The sequence below is a fragment of the Macaca mulatta genome, chromosome 6 (assembly GCF_049350105.2).
Source record: "Macaca mulatta isolate MMU2019108-1 chromosome 6, T2T-MMU8v2.0, whole genome shotgun sequence".
NCBI classification, from domain to species: domain Eukaryota; kingdom Metazoa; phylum Chordata; class Mammalia; order Primates; family Cercopithecidae; genus Macaca; species Macaca mulatta.
In genome coordinates, this window is record NC_133411.1 from 101,926,496 (window position 1) to 101,943,535 (window position 17,040).

At 38.9% G+C, this 17,040-nt stretch overlaps 2 protein-coding genes across 6 annotated transcripts in view; one reads left to right on the forward strand and one right to left on the reverse strand.

Annotated features, from left to right (window-relative positions):
- The window catches only part of SKIC3 (SKI3 subunit of superkiller complex), a 91,877-nt gene extending 88,416 nt beyond the window's left edge, over positions 1–3,461 (reverse strand). For 2 of the 3 annotated variants that reach the window (XM_015140451.3, XM_078004994.1), the window contains exon 1: positions 3,420–3,461. The gene's annotated coding sequence lies outside the window, so the exon portion shown is untranslated. Of the gene's footprint in view, positions 1–191; positions 493–3,419 lie in introns of those variants that run through there. The other variant, XM_078004992.1, reaches the window with a different exon arrangement.
- A 146-nt stretch (positions 3,462–3,607) lies between these two features.
- The window catches only part of ARSK (arylsulfatase family member K), a 49,516-nt gene continuing 36,083 nt past the window's right edge, over positions 3,608–17,040 (forward strand). For 2 of the 3 annotated variants that reach the window (XR_003730442.2, XM_015140453.3), the window contains exons 1-3: positions 3,608–3,888; positions 14,120–14,249; positions 16,015–16,174. Coding sequence is in view for 2 of the 3 variants with exons in the window: in XM_015140453.3 (XP_014995939.2) it covers positions 3,763–3,888; positions 14,120–14,249; positions 16,015–16,174 (416 nt within the window). In the remaining variant the exon portion in view is untranslated. Of the gene's footprint in view, positions 3,889–10,049; positions 10,322–14,119; positions 14,250–16,014; positions 16,175–17,040 lie in introns of all 3 variants that reach the window. The other variant, XM_078004995.1, reaches the window with a different exon arrangement.

Consider the following 17,040-nt stretch of genomic DNA (forward strand, 5'->3'; position numbering starts at 1 on the left):
TGGAGTACTTGGACATAATCTATACTAATAATGTCCTATCTACTGTTATTCGCTCAATCAACTTCACTACTTGCCATTCCTAAAACAACTAGTGTGATAACTCAGTTACAGATTTTCTCTACACATTCAAAATCCCCAACCCTCTCTGCAACCTCCTTCTTCCTTGCTCTCTCAAGAAGTAAACTTCTTACCTATACAAATGGCCCCTGGGCCGGGCGCAGTGGCTCAAGCCTGTAATCCCAGCACTTTGGGAGGCCGAGACAGGCGGATCACGAGGTCAGGAGATCGAGACCATCCTGGCTAACACGGTGAAACCCCGTCTCTACTAAAAAATACAAAAAAAACTAGGCGGGCGTGGTGGCGGGCGCCTGTAGTCCCAGCTACTCCGGAGGCTGAGGCAGGAGAATGGCGTGAACCCGGTAGGCGGAGCTTGCAGTGAGCTGAGATCTGGCCACTGCACTCCAGCCTGGGCGACAGAGTGAGACTGTGTCTAAAAAAAAAAAAAAAAAAATGGCCCCTGACTTACAAATGGCTGAACTTACAGTTTTTTGACTTTAGGAAGTGCTTATCAGGATATTAAATGCATTTTGACTTACAATATTTTCAAGTTAAAATGGGTTTATCGTGGTGTAACCCCATCATAAGTCAAGAAGCATCTGTATTCCTCAAAAGACAGCTATCATCAAACATGAGTATCCTCTTCAAATTAGTTACTACACTACATGAATACTAGAGTACAGCCTACAACAGGGATCACTTCCTCCTCCAAACCACTTATTAACTGAGCTACTCCACTGCAACTTAAAAAATATTATTTTTATTATCTTATATAGACATAACCTGTCTCCCAATTCAATAAATTCTTAGATGTAGGTCTTATATTTTCAGAGCTTCTTAGATACCCAACACTTACTGAATAATACATATTCAATAAAGAGCTAATGATCTTCTAGCTTCCAAAGCTTACCAGTGTTAACAAAAAACTGAGTGACTGAGGGAAGTGTCTCAATCAGTAGAGGTTTATCGAGTCACACTTTGAGGACGCTCCTGGGGAAAAACAAGCCCACAGAAGCATCTGTGACCCGCACTTTCCAAAGAGGGCTTTGGGAACTCAGTATTCTAGGGGAGAGCATACAGGAGTGAAAAACGGTGGGAGGGAAGTAGGCAGTGAGGCAAATGGTTACATTCTCCTGAGTAGCTTTTCTGATAGCATAGTTACTGATTAGCAAAAATGTTATATGTTCACAAAAGAGTAATCAAAACAATGAGGGAACCTGAAATTATGAGAACTAGCTGAAGAAACTGGGGACTAGGGAAAAAATAAATGGTGGAGAGGGAGTGAGGGGAAGGACTGTTGAAAGGGAGAGATTATCCATGTAAAAGTGAAGAAAAATGAACTAATGAATGGTTAAAAATAGAGGAAGATTAACTTCAACTTAAAATAGGAACTTTTAATGAGACCTATTTAAAGTGGAATGAGGCGTTCAGTGGAAGTGCTTCCCATCGCTGGAGATGAAAAAGCACAGGCTGAACAATCCACTCAGCAGGAATGATTTAGGATAAACTGAATGTCAGATGGGAAGTAGGACTAGAAGCCTCTTAGATTCTTCCAGCACAATGTCTCTAAGGCTCTAAAATATCTGTCTTGCTCCAAATCACTGCAGCACCTGCTCCTATTGACACTGCCAAGGGGAGAAAGAAAAAAAGATGTATTCTTGTAATTCTGTCATCAGAGTACATATCCTGTGGAAACAAGGCTGTAGAGAGTAAGTACAGTTTATGGAATCAGACACAAAGTTAAATATAACTTTTATGAATTCAAATGTCAGTCAATATTGTCACCATGGTAGAAAATACATCCTACATTCCAAATAAATTCGAAACAAATTTGTGTTTATGAGGGAGTCCACTGGTATCACCTTCCACGCTGTATTATTATTTCATGTATGCTAGGTTTTGCTTCCCTGAAGTCTAACCTCGTGTAAACCGAGACTATTGTTTAGGTTTTTTTTTTTTTTTTTTTTTTTTTTTTGAGACAGAGTTTTGCTCTTGTTGCCCAGGCTGGAGTGCATTGGTGTGATCTCGGCTCACTGCAACCTCCGCCTTCTGGGTTCAAGCGATTCTCCTGCCTCAGCCTCCCGAGTAGCTGGGATTACAGGCGCCCGCCACCACGCCCGGTATTTTGTGTATTTTTCGTAAAGACGGGGTTTCACCATGTTGGCCAGGCTGGTCTCAAACTCCTGACCTTAGGTGATCCGTCCGTCTCGGCCTTCCAAAGTGCTGGGATTACAGGCGTGAGCCACCGCGCCCAACACTGTTTACGTTTTTGTGTGACCCGCAGATCTTTATCACGCTGCTTGAGTAACAATTCTGCTACACTAACAGATAAACTCAGTAGACTGGCAAGAAATTTTGTAATTAACTGCAGACAGAGCATTTAGTGAGTTACGGCACAGACTCTTCAATTTTCAGTCGTGCTCTGACTGGCTCCCTGTGTAAACTCAGGTCAGTCATTTAACCTCTCTAAGCCTGTTTTCCTATCTGCAATATAGTGAAAGTGAGGATCATGGAAAATATTCCATATAAAAGTACCTGGCATGCAGTAGATGCTCAGTAAATGCTTAGTGTAACGCTCAGCACCTAAGTGTCATGTGAGTATTAAATAAATCTGTTCCTTATTACAATTATCTTATGCAAAAAAAAACCTGCCAGATACTAGCATTCAGTTGAATTATGTTAAGTAAGTAGTACAACTCCTCTTTTTACTATCAGAATATTAAAACTACTAGTGTGATGTGCAAATTATATACTCGAAACTAGATACTGAAATTGGAATTTGGCTTTGGGACAGAAATCTTCTTCTTCCAGAACTCTCCAAAGGAATTCAACAGTCAAAAGAGACCGGTTTTTATTCTGCAGCAAAACAATGATATTCTGAACCTACGCCAACTAACTGAATACGTCGCAGAGCCCATTTCCCCCTCCAGTTTCCCTTGTCTCCTTTGCTCTCTGAAGGCAAGGAACAGCTATGCTTTCCCCCGCCTACAGCCTGAAACTTCTTACTAGGCCCCGCTCCTCGTCCCATGAGAGCACAGTAAATCCTGACTGCACAGGGTAAGAGAAGCTATAAGATGAGACAGACTAGAGATTTCTCTGGGAAGGTATTCGAGGGGCTCTAAGGTATTCACGGCGCACCTGAGGCGGTCCACCCAGAGGCCCCACAAGGAACCGCCCTATTGAACTTAAGTGACAGCCGCGCCGCCACCTCATCGCCGCCCAGTTCACGCTCTCGCCGAACACTCAGTCACGCTTGCGCGGCCCAAAACGAACAGCCCCGGCCCCGATCCTTTCTTTCGCTAAGTACCATTTCAATCGCCTTTATGATCCCTTGTGCAAAAGCGACAGAGATCCGAACCCACCTGGGACAGATGCTCCTCTTCTACAAATGCCGAGTCTGCAATGAGAGCGCATGCGCCTTTCCCAGGCATCATTCACGTGACTGGAAGTGGCTGGGTTCTGATTTGCTCGGTATTTGATTAAAAAGCCTTAATGTGGGTAAAAGCGGAGATTTCTCTGTTGCGCATGTGCGCGCTCTCAGCCTGATGGGAGTTGTAGTTCTGCGGGTGAAGCCCGACGTTACTATCAAGAAACCAAACTGCAAGCTCTGGGAGTTGTTCGCTGTCCCTACCCTGCTCTGCCAGGGAGAGAACGCCAGAGGGAGGCGGCTGGCCCGGCGACAGGCTCTCAAAACCGCTACCAGCGATGCTACTGCTGTGGGTGTCGCTGGTCGCAGTCTCGGCGCTAGCGGTACAGGCCCCCGGAGCAGGGGAGCAGAGGCGGGGAGCAGCCAAAGTGCCCAACGTGGTGCTGGTCGTAAGCGACTCCTTTGTAAGTACCGCGAGGCAGGGGAGGGGCCCCCGCTAGGGACCGGAGACCTCCCCGCCGCCGCCTGTGCTGCAAGCTTTGGGTAGCAGAACCTGAGACATTTTCAAACACCTTTCACCCCGATGCAAAGAAAGAAATACATTTTATGTGAGGCCCCGTGTACTCACAAGCACACCACATACCTATGCAGGCATGTAAAACAATAGTGAAATACTGAAAACATCTTTGCAGATTTTTTTTTTAATAGTGACCTCGATTCGCTAAATTATTTTACCACTACTAATGAACTTTCAGTCCATACCCCGGTTTGGTTTAATTGTGTGGTAAAATAACATTCTGCATCTCCATAAAAGCGTGTAAGCTTTCCAAAAGTCATTTCCCAGTTCACCTCAGGTTTGCAGGAATTCATGTTTGGGTGAGAAGTGAAGAAAGTTTATTTTTATTATCCAGGTTTGTGATAATCCTGTTAGTGCTGATTCAAATGGAGTCGTTGGTATAACTTGATTCACTCCCCCGTATTCCAGAAAAATTTTGCGTGTGTGTGTGTGTTGGTAATGTGGCCGAATCCCAAACTTAAACAGTTTCTGAAACTTTCCCAAGCCAAAGGTGCTACTGTCAACCTTACCGAAGCTTTTAGGATGATACATGTTTTAAAAAGTGCTGCTTAGACAATTGTTTGGTTATTAATTGTAATATTAGTTTATTATCACTCGGTGTTACTGTGGTCACACAGAGGTTGGTGTTAAGCATATCTGGCACTAAAGAGTGTTTGCAATCATATGTTGTATTCCCTTTCTCATAGATTAACCCGTGATGATTAAAATTGCATAGTCTGGATGTGCCCATGAGATTTTTTGAAAATATTAAAGTTATCTTTGTGATTTAAACTTAGAGAATGGGCGGTACTGGAAATTGACTAGATGGCATTTTATTACAGAGTGATCTTGTAATCAAAGACAAATGAAGGAAGCAGGATTGTGCAGAGGAGAAGCTGAATTTTGTTGCTATCTTATTATGACAGTTCTCAAAACTAATATGGTGCTTCAGAGCTGCTTTCCAGTTGGAGTGAGGGGAACAGACCTTTCTACCTGCATGTTGGATGGCCACTGATTGTGGGCTGCTCCTAGAATGGGGCATGATGTTGGGCAAAGCAGCTGTCTTCAGCAGAGGCAATTGTTCATTCCTAAAAGGGAATTCGGATGTGGATCACAACATCCCAGAAACTTCTAAAGATGACTGAGATATTTAGGTTTGTTACTTCTTTAGTATAGTATGAATGCATAGATTTTTCTATATTTGCTTACATTTTTGGCATTCACATACTTGTTAGTATTCAAAGTGTCCTATCTTTGGCCAGTGGAAGCCCCTTCAGGTGGTTCTGAGTCCTTTTGACCCATCCCCATTAGTATTTGACAGCTTGCTTTAACAGAGTTCAGTGTCCACAATGCGTATTTCCTGCCCCATCTTGTATTTAGAGACCACAATCTGAGTGTTAGGGTTTTCATTGCATCTAGACCTTTCCAGTGGACAAATCTAGAAAGTACATATATTTTAGAAAGAGAAAAATAAATTGTGAGATTATACTGATACTTTCCATTCAAATTTATGAGTTCATTCTTTAATTTTTATACTTATATCTTTTTTGTCTTATGCCAAATATTTTGGTCTAAACACATTAATACAATTACTTATTTGCTTTTTCCAAACATATAATATGTATATATCAATGTGTTTGAAAATAAGACAGTAATATTACTAGAAATAATGCTAGTCCTGAGTGGAGCTTACAGTTTCTTTGAAGTTTTTGTTTTAGGTGTATTCAACTATATAGTGAAAAGATTGGTCTTTAAACTTAAAATAATTCCTCTGTCTATGATTATGCCAGTTTGGTATGCTGTTAGATTCTTGACACTGATTTATCATTTCTAAAACTCTACAGGCTAAGCTAGAGCAGTTCAGCTGATAATAATTGTAGGAAGAAGATAGCACATTTGTTTTACATTCAGGATAACAACGCAAGAGCTTTGCAGACCGACTCCCAAGAAAACAAGCAAAACAAATGAAAACACTTTATACATAAAAACTATTAAATATTTGAAACATTTAAAGTGTCTGGAAATTGTCCTAAGGGCATACACCAAATGAAGAAACATTTATTCAAGAAAATCCACTAAAACTTGGTAAGAACAGCAAGAAGAGTCTGTGGCAGTGAACTATGGCTTTGACAGAGGTTTCACTCACGTGGGTGTGGCCAAGAAGATAGGACTCCTCCCCACAGCTCCCAATGACTGGTTATCATATCTCACTAGAAGGGACAGGCTGTGAGGATTTCTCATCTTCTCCTAATCCAAGTTGGAGAGGTTAAATTCCTAATGAATGCAGCTGAGAAGTTGAGGGCTCCCTTACTTCAGTCAGCCCCCACTTACAGGACAGAGGCTTTATGCCAGGTGCGGAAGCTTGAGAATACTAGGACCCTCATTGCCCTGGCCCTAGCTCTGAGGTAGGACAGAGGTTCCATACCAGGAGAGACAAGCTGAGAAGATCAAACAAGCTTCTGCAAAGCAAGCAGAATGGAGGAAATAATAAGGACTAGAGCAGAAATTAAGGAAACAGAGGATGGAAAAATAGTAGAGAAAATCAATGAGACAAAAAATTGGTTCTTAGACAAAATCAGCAAAATTGACAAACAGTAGCTATGCTGAACAAGAAAAAAGACAAAAGAGCTAGATTACTAAAATCATGAAAGAGAATGGATACATTACCTTAAGAAATAAAAGAATTACAAGGGAATACTTACATATAACAACTGTATATCATCAAATTAGATAACTTAAATGAAATGGACAAATTGCTAGGAAGGCAGAAACTACTGAAACTGACTCAAGAAGAAATAGGCAATCTGAATAGACTTATAAGAAGTAAAGAGAGTAAACTGGTAATTTTAAAACTACCAACAAAGAAAAGCACAGACCCAAACAGTTTCACTGATAAATTCTACCAAATACTTAAAGAATAATTAATATTAATTCTTCATCTCCTCTTCCAAAAATTAGGAGAGAACACTTCCAAACTATAAGACCAGTTTGACCAGGCGCAGTGGCTTACACCTGTAATCCCAGCACTTTGGGAGACCGAGGTGGGTGGATCACCTGAGATCAGGAGTTCGAGACCAGCCTGGGCAACATGGTGAAACCCCGTCTCTACTAAAAATACAAAAATTAGCCAGGTGTGGCAGGCATCTGTAATCCCAGTTACTCGGGAGGCTGAGGCAGGGAGAATTGCTTGAACCCAGGAGACAGAGGTGCAGTGAGCCGAGACTTGCCATTGCACTCCAGCCTGGGCAACAGAGCAAGACTCCATCTCAAAAAAAAAAAACAAAAAAAAAAAACAGTTTTTGCCTGATTCCAAAGCCAGGCATACATCACAACGAAAGAAACCCACAGACCAGTATCCCTTAGGAATATAAGAGCAAAGATCCTCAGCAAAATGGATTTGGCCCTCCATATTCACAGGTTCTGAATCTGCAGATTCCACCAACCTCAGATAAAAATATATGGTATTTATGGGATGTGGAACTCACAGAACTTGACTTTTCCTATCCATGGGTTCCTCAGGACTGACTGTGGGACTTGAGCTTGCAAAGATTTAGTATCCTAGGGAGGTATTGGAAACAATCCCCTACAGATACCAAGGGACAAATGTACTAGGAAACCAAATTCATTAGTATATAAGAAGGATTATTCATTACCAAGTGGGATTTATCTCCAAAATGTACAGTGAGTTTACTATCTGAAAATCAATTAATGTAATACATCATATTGACTGAATAAAGGACAAAACCCATGTGACCATCTCAATAGATGCAGAAAAAGCATTTGACAAGATTTAACAATCCTTATGCATTCAACTGGCTAGAAATAGAAGGGAACTAAAAGGCATCTACAAAAAAAAGCCAGAACTTTACACTGAATGGTTAAAAGAAAAAAAAAATCAGTTTTCTGACTAAGATCAGAAAGAAGACAAGGATGTGTGTTCTCACCACTGCTATACAGCATTGTACTGGGGGTTCTAGCCACAGAATTAGAAAAAAAGATTAAATAAAAAGCATTCATATTGGAAAGGAAGAAGTAAAAGTATCTATACTTGCAATAATCTTGTATATAGGATTCTACAGATCCACTACAAAACTATTGAACTAATAAATTAGTAAGGCTGTATACAAGATCAGTGTACAAAAATAAATTATATTTTATACACTTAATTGATTAATACACTTACAGTCAAATTAAGAAAACAGTTCCATTTAAAGTAACATCAGAATGGATGAAATACTTAAAATAAATCTAATCAAAGAAATGTAGTTCTTATACTCTGAAAACTACAAAACATTGTTGAAAGAAATAAAAGAACATTTAAATAAATGAACAGACATCCCCTTTTCATGGATCAGATTTGATATTGTTAATATAGCAGTACTCACCAAATTGATATACAGGTTCAATTCAATGCCTGTCAAAATCCCTAGAACTTTTTTTTTTTGCAGAGATGGAAAAACCCATCCTAAAATTCATATGGAAATTCAAGGGACCCAGAATAGCCAAAAATAAATCTTGAAATAAAAAGAACAAAGTTGAAAGACACCTCCCAATTTTAAAGCTTACATCATAACTACTCCAATCAATGTAGTATGTAATTGCCTTAAGGATAGATGACATACAGATCAATGGAATAGAATCTAAAGTCCAGAAATAAACTTCATGTTTATAGTAAATTGATTTTTCAACAAGGGTGCCAAGACCATTTAATAGGGAAAGAATGATCTTTTAAACAAATGGTGCTGGGAAAAAAAAATATGAAAGAAGTTGGACGCTGCCTTGCACCATATACAAAAAAAAAAAAAAAAAAAAACTTTAAATGATTGATTAAACAAATTACAAATTGTAGTAAAACTACAAAACTCTTACAACATAGGTGTAAGTCTTCGTGATTATGGATTAGGCAATTAAAAGATGGGCAAAAGATTTTCTTTTTTTTTTTTTTTTTTTTTGACGGAGTCTCACTCTGTCACCCAGGCCAGAGTGCATTGGCATGATCTCAGCTCACTGCAACTTCCGTCTCCTGGGTTCAAGCCATTCTCCTGCCTCAGCCTCCCGAGTAGCTGGGACTACAGGTGCATGCCACCACACCCAGATATTTTTTTTTTTTTTTTTGTATTTTTAGTAGAGACGGGGTTTCACCATGTTAGCCAGGATGTTCTCAATCTCCTGACCTCAAGATACACCCGCCTAGGCCTCCCAAAGTGCTGGCATTACAGGCATGAGCTGCCACCATACCCGGCCAAAAGATCTTAATAGACATTTCTTCATAGAAGATATGCAGATGACCAATAAGTACATGAAAAGATGCTCAACATCGTTAATCATTAGGGAAATGTAAATCAAAACCACAGTGAGACACCAGTTACACCCACTGGGATGGTTATAATGGAAAAGACAATAACTAGAGTTGGCAACAATGTGGAGGAAATACAACCCATACACTGCTGGTAAGATCATGCAACCATTGGAAAACAGTTTGGCAGTTTCTCAAATGGTTAACCATAGAGTTGCCGTATAATCCAGCAGTTTTACTCCTAGGTGTATATCCAAGGGAAATGAAAATATGAGTCTACACAAAAACTTGTACATGAATGTTCATAGCATTATAAATGTTCAGTATACATAATGGCCAAAAAGTATAAACAACCCAAATGCCCATTAATTGATAAATGGATAAATAAAATTTGGTAATATTATTCAATGATAAAAAAAAATATGGTACGTGCTACAATGTAGATGAAACCTGAAAAGATTATGCTAAGTGAAAGAAGCTAGTCACAAAGGACCACATAGTGTGTGATTCCATTCATATGAAATGTCCAGAGAAAGCAAATATATAGAGCCAGAAAGTAGATTAGTGGTTGTCTAGGCTTCAGGCAAATAGAGAGTAATGGCTAAAGAGTGCAGAATGTCTTTTGGGGATGATGAGAACATTCTAAAAATTGACTATGGTAATGGTTGCACAGCTTTCTGAATATACTAAAAATCATTGAATTGTACACTTTAAATGGATGAGTTGTTTAATGTGTGAATTATACCTTAATAATCCCATTTTTTTAAAAATAGAAAACATGCCAGGTACGGCGGCTCACACCTGTAATACCGGCACTTTGGGAAGCCAAGATGAGCAGATCACCTGAGGTCAGAAGTTCAAGACCAGCCTGGCAACATGGTGAAACCCCGTCTCTACTAAGAATACAAAAATTAGCCAGGCATGGTGGTGGGCACCTGTAATCCCAGCTACTCAGGAGGCTGAGGCAGGAAAATCGCTTGAACCCAGGTGTCAGAGGTTGCAGTGAGCCGAGATTGTGCCACTGGACTCCAGCCTTGGCGACAGGGTGAGTCTCTGACTCAAAAAAATAAATAAAATTTTAAAAATTAAATAAATAAATAATAGAAAACAAGCATCTCTGCCTGGGTCCTAAAGGACATAGGCATCTTCTGCATCCCCACTCCTACTCCTACGTCTATTCCCTGCCACTGCACCTGTATCAGTTTTAGTTTTGGTGAGGTTTCGGGAGTGGCAGGGGAGAGTAGGTACAGGAATGTTCACTACAGAGTCTAGTGAGAATCTCATTCAGTCTGATGAACAGATCTGGGAAGAACACTATAAGCAGTCTTGCCATGCTAACATGACAAATGAAAGTTGCTGTTACATCCTTTCATTAGGATGATACATTCAAATCTAAACTTCTCTGATTCTGCATGGCCCATAATGATAAGGAACCAAGTACAAGCCATGGTTCAGAAGGAGCAATCAAAATCACAAAATCGTATCTACCAAAAGGCTCACCCACCCCAAGGGGGAAAAATGTGCAGAGCCCTGAGAATTAATTAACAAGAGCAGAATGCAGCAACTAAAGGCAGTTGGTACCATTTCTGTCACTTTTGCAGAAAGCCAATTAATGGGTCATTTTTATTTTTTAAATGCCCAATTTTAGAGTGCTTAATTTGTTTGAACCATAGGAATGGCTTTGAGAAAATTGAAACGGGCTATTAGTAAATTATAGAAGTTATCCCAAAAGCAATTCTGCAAGATTTTCTCTCCCAACTAAATTTGACAGAACTGTGTTTTCACTTATAACTGGCTATCCGTTGTAAACCACATTAACATAATATGGAAAACTTACTTTCTCTGTTTTTCATCAACCAGCTATGTTAAGATGCCTTTCAGTTCAGAATGAAATATTCTATGGACCGTCTCCCATTGATACCATTATCAGCAGTAGTAGTAGTAGCCTAGTTTTTAAATGATTCGTTAGTGTGTAAAAACTACGTGAAGTCAAAAACCAAAACTTCTAGAAGATTTTTAAATATTTTCTCTATTCACATTTTGGTCTTCGTTTAGAGTATTACTGATATTTTTCACATTGCGAATATGTATATCATAATTTAAATATTTCCTAGGAACCAAATTTTGCTATTGATATGCTTAATCCAATTTATTAAGCTTTGCAAAAATATACTGTTGAATTTTGAGCATAAATTTGTCTTCCTTTTTAAATTGAACAAATCTCTAGATTAGAGATTCGTTTCATTTCATTCACTAAATATTTGCATCCCGCTCGCTGCCTTATATACATCTCAGACAGTTGTCGTAACATAGATCACCTTTCACTGATGGAATTGTTGGTAACTTTCCCACATGAGGGCAGTCACCCCCTCCCTTTCTGGTTACCTCTGCCATTATATTTCAAAGAGTCCTGCTTTCCAGCCTGCTTTTGATACAGATGATGTCCCTGTACTAGTCATAGAAATGAATCAGGAAATCACTAACATGGATTTTAATCTGACGCATTAGTTATTGATATGCTGCGGTAGTCATTTGCAGTGGTCGTTACACCAATTTGAACCTAGCCTGCAGGACTTGGAGTCCAAATCCCAATATTTAAATTATATAGCACCTTTAAGACAGTTCTTCTACCTTGTGACCTCCTGCTCCATCCCCCAACCAGGTAAGCCTGGGTTGTCTGGATTCTAGGCAGTGGACACAAATTGTTATCTCCCCATGTCCAAAAGATTGTAAGCATAAGACATATAGACATTTGGAATTTGTAAGGATAAATTTCTGAGAATTTGAATTTAAGGGCTTAAAGAAATTCTCATGAGGGAGGGCTATGCACCTTTTTTTTTATTTTGAGATGGAGTCTCGCTCTGTCACTCATGCTGGAGTGCAGTGGTGCCATCTCAGCTCACTGCAACCTCTGCTTCCCACATTCAAGTGATTCTCTTGCCTCAGCCTCCCGAGTAGCTGGGATCACAGGCACCCGCCACCACGCCTAGCTAATTTTTGTATTTTTCTTAGAGACAAGGTTTCACCATGTTGGCCTGACTGGCCTTGAACTCCTGACCTCAAGTGATCTGCCTGCCTCGGCCTCCCAAAGCACTGGGATTACAGGCATGAGCCACTGTGCCTGGCCTCTATGTACTTTTGTCTTTGGCTTTCTAGCTCATCATTGAGGAAATCCATAGTTATTTGCTTAGCATTCAGTGATTACTCTTGCTAGAAGTGGTAATTTATTTTGACATAAGACATGCATAATTTTCTCCATCTTAAAAAAAAGAACTGACTTTAATCCCACATTTTCTTCCAGCTAACACACCATTCTCTAACATCGATCCTGTTTTTCTGTTTCGCTTTGCAAAATAACTTCTTAGAAGAGCTTTTCTTTTTTCCCCCTGCTGCCTCACTTTCCTGCCTCCCATTCCTTCCCCTTTCAAGTTTAGCTGTTCATCTTTACCGCCCATTGAAAGTGCTCTTGTCAAGGTCACCAGCTGTCTCCATACTGCCAATTCCAATGTGCACTTTCTGGCCTCATTTCAGGTGCGTTCTCAACACAGCAGATGTTACCTCTTTCTTGGCACACTGTCTTCTCTCAGCTGTCATGGCATTCGGTCTCCTCACATCTTCCTCCCTTGGCCATTCGTTCTCAGTTTCCCATGCTGCTTTCCCCTCTTATTTGGGACTCCTTACAACTTCTTCTAGACCCTTTTCTTTCCCCTCCTTTCCCTCTCTCCCTAAAAGGTTTTATTTAGTCTCACAGTTTTCAAAACCATGAATATGTTAAATACTCCCAAGTTTTATTTCACCAAGATAGACTTCTCTCAACTCCAGATTCCTGTCTGTATCCAACAGCCTACTTTATGTCTCTATTTAGGAATCTCAGCTATCCCAAGGGTTTAGATATATTCTGTATTTTGGGTTGGCTCATGTTTTAAACTGGAATTTATTTATACTTATGTTGAAAACATGTAATAGAACTCCAGGACTGGAATATTCTTTTTCCTGTTCTTGCTCTTTACCAAGGTGAGTTCTTCAATTCTCAGTTCATCTCCAAAATGCATATCTCCAGCCCAAACATCTCCTAATCTTCAGACTCATTTATCAAGCTGCCTAATTTTTTTTGTAGAAACAAGGTCTCCCTATGTTGCCCAGGCTGGTCTTGACCTCTGAGCTCAAGCTATCCTCCCACCTCAGCCTCCCAAAGTGCTAGGATTACAAGCATGAGCCACCACACCCCACCCCAGCTGCCTAATTGATATCACCACTTCCATCTCACAGATACCTCAAACTTTGTATGTCCCTTAAATTCTTTGAATAGCTGGATCCTACTCATTCTTTAGGTCTCATATATCCCAGAGAAGACTTCCCTGTCCACACTGTCTAACATAGGTCTCTCTTGTCCTTCTGTATCTCAGATTTTTTTTCAAAGCATACATCATAATTTGTAATTATTCATGGTTTATTTGCCAGTATACTTTTTGCCTCTCCCACTAGACTGTAAGCTTCATGGGGCCTAGGACTGTTTTATTCACCATTGCATCCCCAGATTTTGCACAGTGCCTGGCACATAGTTAAGTATTCAATAAATACTTAGTTCATCATCCCCCAAAAGAACGTTCTATGAAGTCCTTTATTTACTGTATTCAAATGAATCCAAGTGTAACACTGCGTTGAATTCTAGATATTTATGTACCAGATACTGGGAACAGTCTCTATACTTGTTTTGTTTTTATCTTTGGAGGATTCTTAAAATCATATTGAAGTCTTCTGCTATTGTAAATTTTATGGTTAAAGAAAATAATTTTCTTCTTTGGTAATGCAATCAATGCTAATTAAATTTCCTTATTTCCAGGATGGAAGGTTAACATTTCATCCAGGAAGTCAGGTAGTGAAACTTCCTTTTATCAACTTTATGAAGGCACGTGGGACTTCCTTTCTAAATGCCTACACAAATTCTCCAATTTGTTGCCCATCACGTGCAGGTATGAATATCCTTAATATGAATGGGAGAAAGTGGCTACACACTGAAGCTATATTCACAGTTTAAAAGATTATAACTAAAAGTAGAATGGTTATATTTGGCTTCAATAAAATTGTTTTAATATAAAAGATGTGCATTTTAAGGTATATATTGGCTATTGGGCGTGTTCAAATTGTATTTTTCAAGAGTAGGAATTTTTATCATTTAGAATGGTGTCTAGTTCATGTGTTACCATTTTATTTCCTTGTGACCGGGGACTAAGAATCTCTTGACCATCCAAGAAAATGAGGGAATACACATATTTCCTAGAAGAGTTCTGTTTCCAGGGAAATTTTTCAGTAACGCTATAGGTAATGGAGAGGACTTCTATGAACATCAGAGTATACCATAAAGTAGTTGCAACTTATATTTAGATTTACCTGAATTTTTTCTTATTATTTTGGATTATATACTTTACCTCTTTCTTTCAGTTTCAATTCACTTTTATCCCAAGTCAAATTGTTCACTTTTATTATAATAATTTAACAAATAGACATAGTTTTATTGGCAGAATGTCAGTGACATTAAGCCATGAATGATTAACAAATAGGAAAAAACTGCCATTTTTATAAATTCTATCTATTGTCTGATAGTTGTTTTCCTTTTCCCCTGTCTTCTGGTTTATGATTGTTGCCTTGGAACCCATAAATGGCACTCAGTGATTTGGTTTGTCTGTAAATGAAATGATTTTCTCTGTGATTTGAGTTATAACTTCTCTTTTTATTTTCAACACTAACAACTCTATTATTACCAGTGATTAAAAGAAAACTAAACTATATTGAAAATGATATTTCAATAATGAAGGACCAGCATATTAAAAAACAGTTTTGTTAACTGTAAAGTAGAATGAGCAGTGGGCTAGGGTGAGACAATGACCTGGATGCGAATGCTTAAGCAAGTCACTCAGTCTTCTTATCTGCCAATTGCTGTGTATACTGTGTACCTCACAGGGTTGTTCTGAGCATCACATTAAATAATGAATGAGAAAGTGGCCAATGAACCCTAGATGTCTCAAAATGTCAGATGTTATTTTTCCTGGAAGAAGTATATTTTGAAGAGTAAGCAAGGTTAAATAATTTGTCAAAGACTACTCAGTAACTGGTGTTATTGGGATTCAAACCCAGGTAATCCCCCATCCCAGCTCTCAGAAAACATCTTGCTTGATGAAAACAGAAAGCTTATTCTAACTTTCTATTTATGTACACAGAAATGGGAAAATAAGTATTGATTGAATAAGCAATCATAGTTGTAGAAAATGAGAGATAAGGCATAGCACACTTACATTTTTTTGTGGAAAGCCAGCAAAAGGACAGGGAATAAGGGAAGATCCTTAAGGATATTGGGGAAATGAGATCTGTACTTCAATTGTCTGATTTAGAAAATTAACCAATGAATACTTAGGGATTATTTTTGTGCTTGAAAGAGGCCTCTAGTCACACACACTTTTTATTTAATTCCAGCTGTATTTACCTTAAGTAACTTAACCACTAAGCATTAGTCAACTCATCTGTAAAATGGAAATAGTAACTCCCCACAGAGTATCTCCCTGATAAAATGAGGTAACAATCAGAAATGTTTGCTAAAGCACCTAATCTGGGTACGTTTTATTGCAGAGCATGAGCTCTACACTAGTGGACTGCTCTCTCAGAGTAATTGTCCTAATAGTTAAATTGTTAAGCGTTACCTTAATCCCAATTCCTTTTTTTTTTTCTCTCTCTCTCTCTCAGCAATGTGGAGTGGACTCTTCACTCACTTAACAGAATCTTGGAATAATTTTAAGGGTCTAGATCCAAATTATACAACATGGATGGATGTCATGGAGAGGCATGGCTACCGAACACAGAAATTCGGGAAACTGGACTATACGTCAGGACATCACTCCGTTAGGTAAAAAATGAAACAAAAATAATCTTCATGGACTGCCCTCTACCATAGCGTGTACATGTAGTCTTTTTTACTTTAACTTTTTTATTTTTCCACAAAGGTGAAAGTAAATATCTTAATTCCTTCATTGTGTTAATTAGGCTGAAATTTTAGCTTTCTTTCATCTTCCTAAAACATTAAAATGGCTAATATACTAGTCATTTTGTTTTTCTTAAACAATAAAGGTCTCTAAGTAGTGTTTGTAAAGTTGTTTAGCCCGTGCTTTATTTTCATTGAATTTCTTTTAATGGCTACTGTATTATTAATTTTAAAATCTGTTTTTAAAACCATAGCCTTCTTGCTGCTTTCCTTGGTCAGTTCTCTCTAACTTGAGTCTATTGTAACTTTGTTTTTCTTTCATTTTACTAAGTCCTCAAAAACCAGGCAGCTAAGCATAGTGGTTAAGAGTAGAGGTCAAGAATCAGATTGCCTACTTTTGAATTATAGTTTCTGTTTACTACCAGCATTGTAGTAGTCTGATCTTGGACACATTGTCTAAATGTTGACACTGTACTTTAATTTCTTTGCTGTGAGGATTAAATGTATCAATAAGTTCAGCAAAGAGCTAACATAAGAGACCTGAGACTGCTCTGCTTAGAAAGGCTTGCTTGGAAGATTGGCCCCTGTCTAGCATCTAGGAACCTGGATTTCTGGAGTATTCCCACTATTCCTTAACTGATAAGAGCGGCTTATTGTGTGCCTGGAGCATTTGTACATTGCGGTTTATGCCGAATATCAGCTTTCCTTCCAGGAGTCTGGAATTTTGGTATGTGCTAAGTAGAGGGCGCTTATATAATCAGCACCACCTCCTAAAAAACTTGGGTACTGAT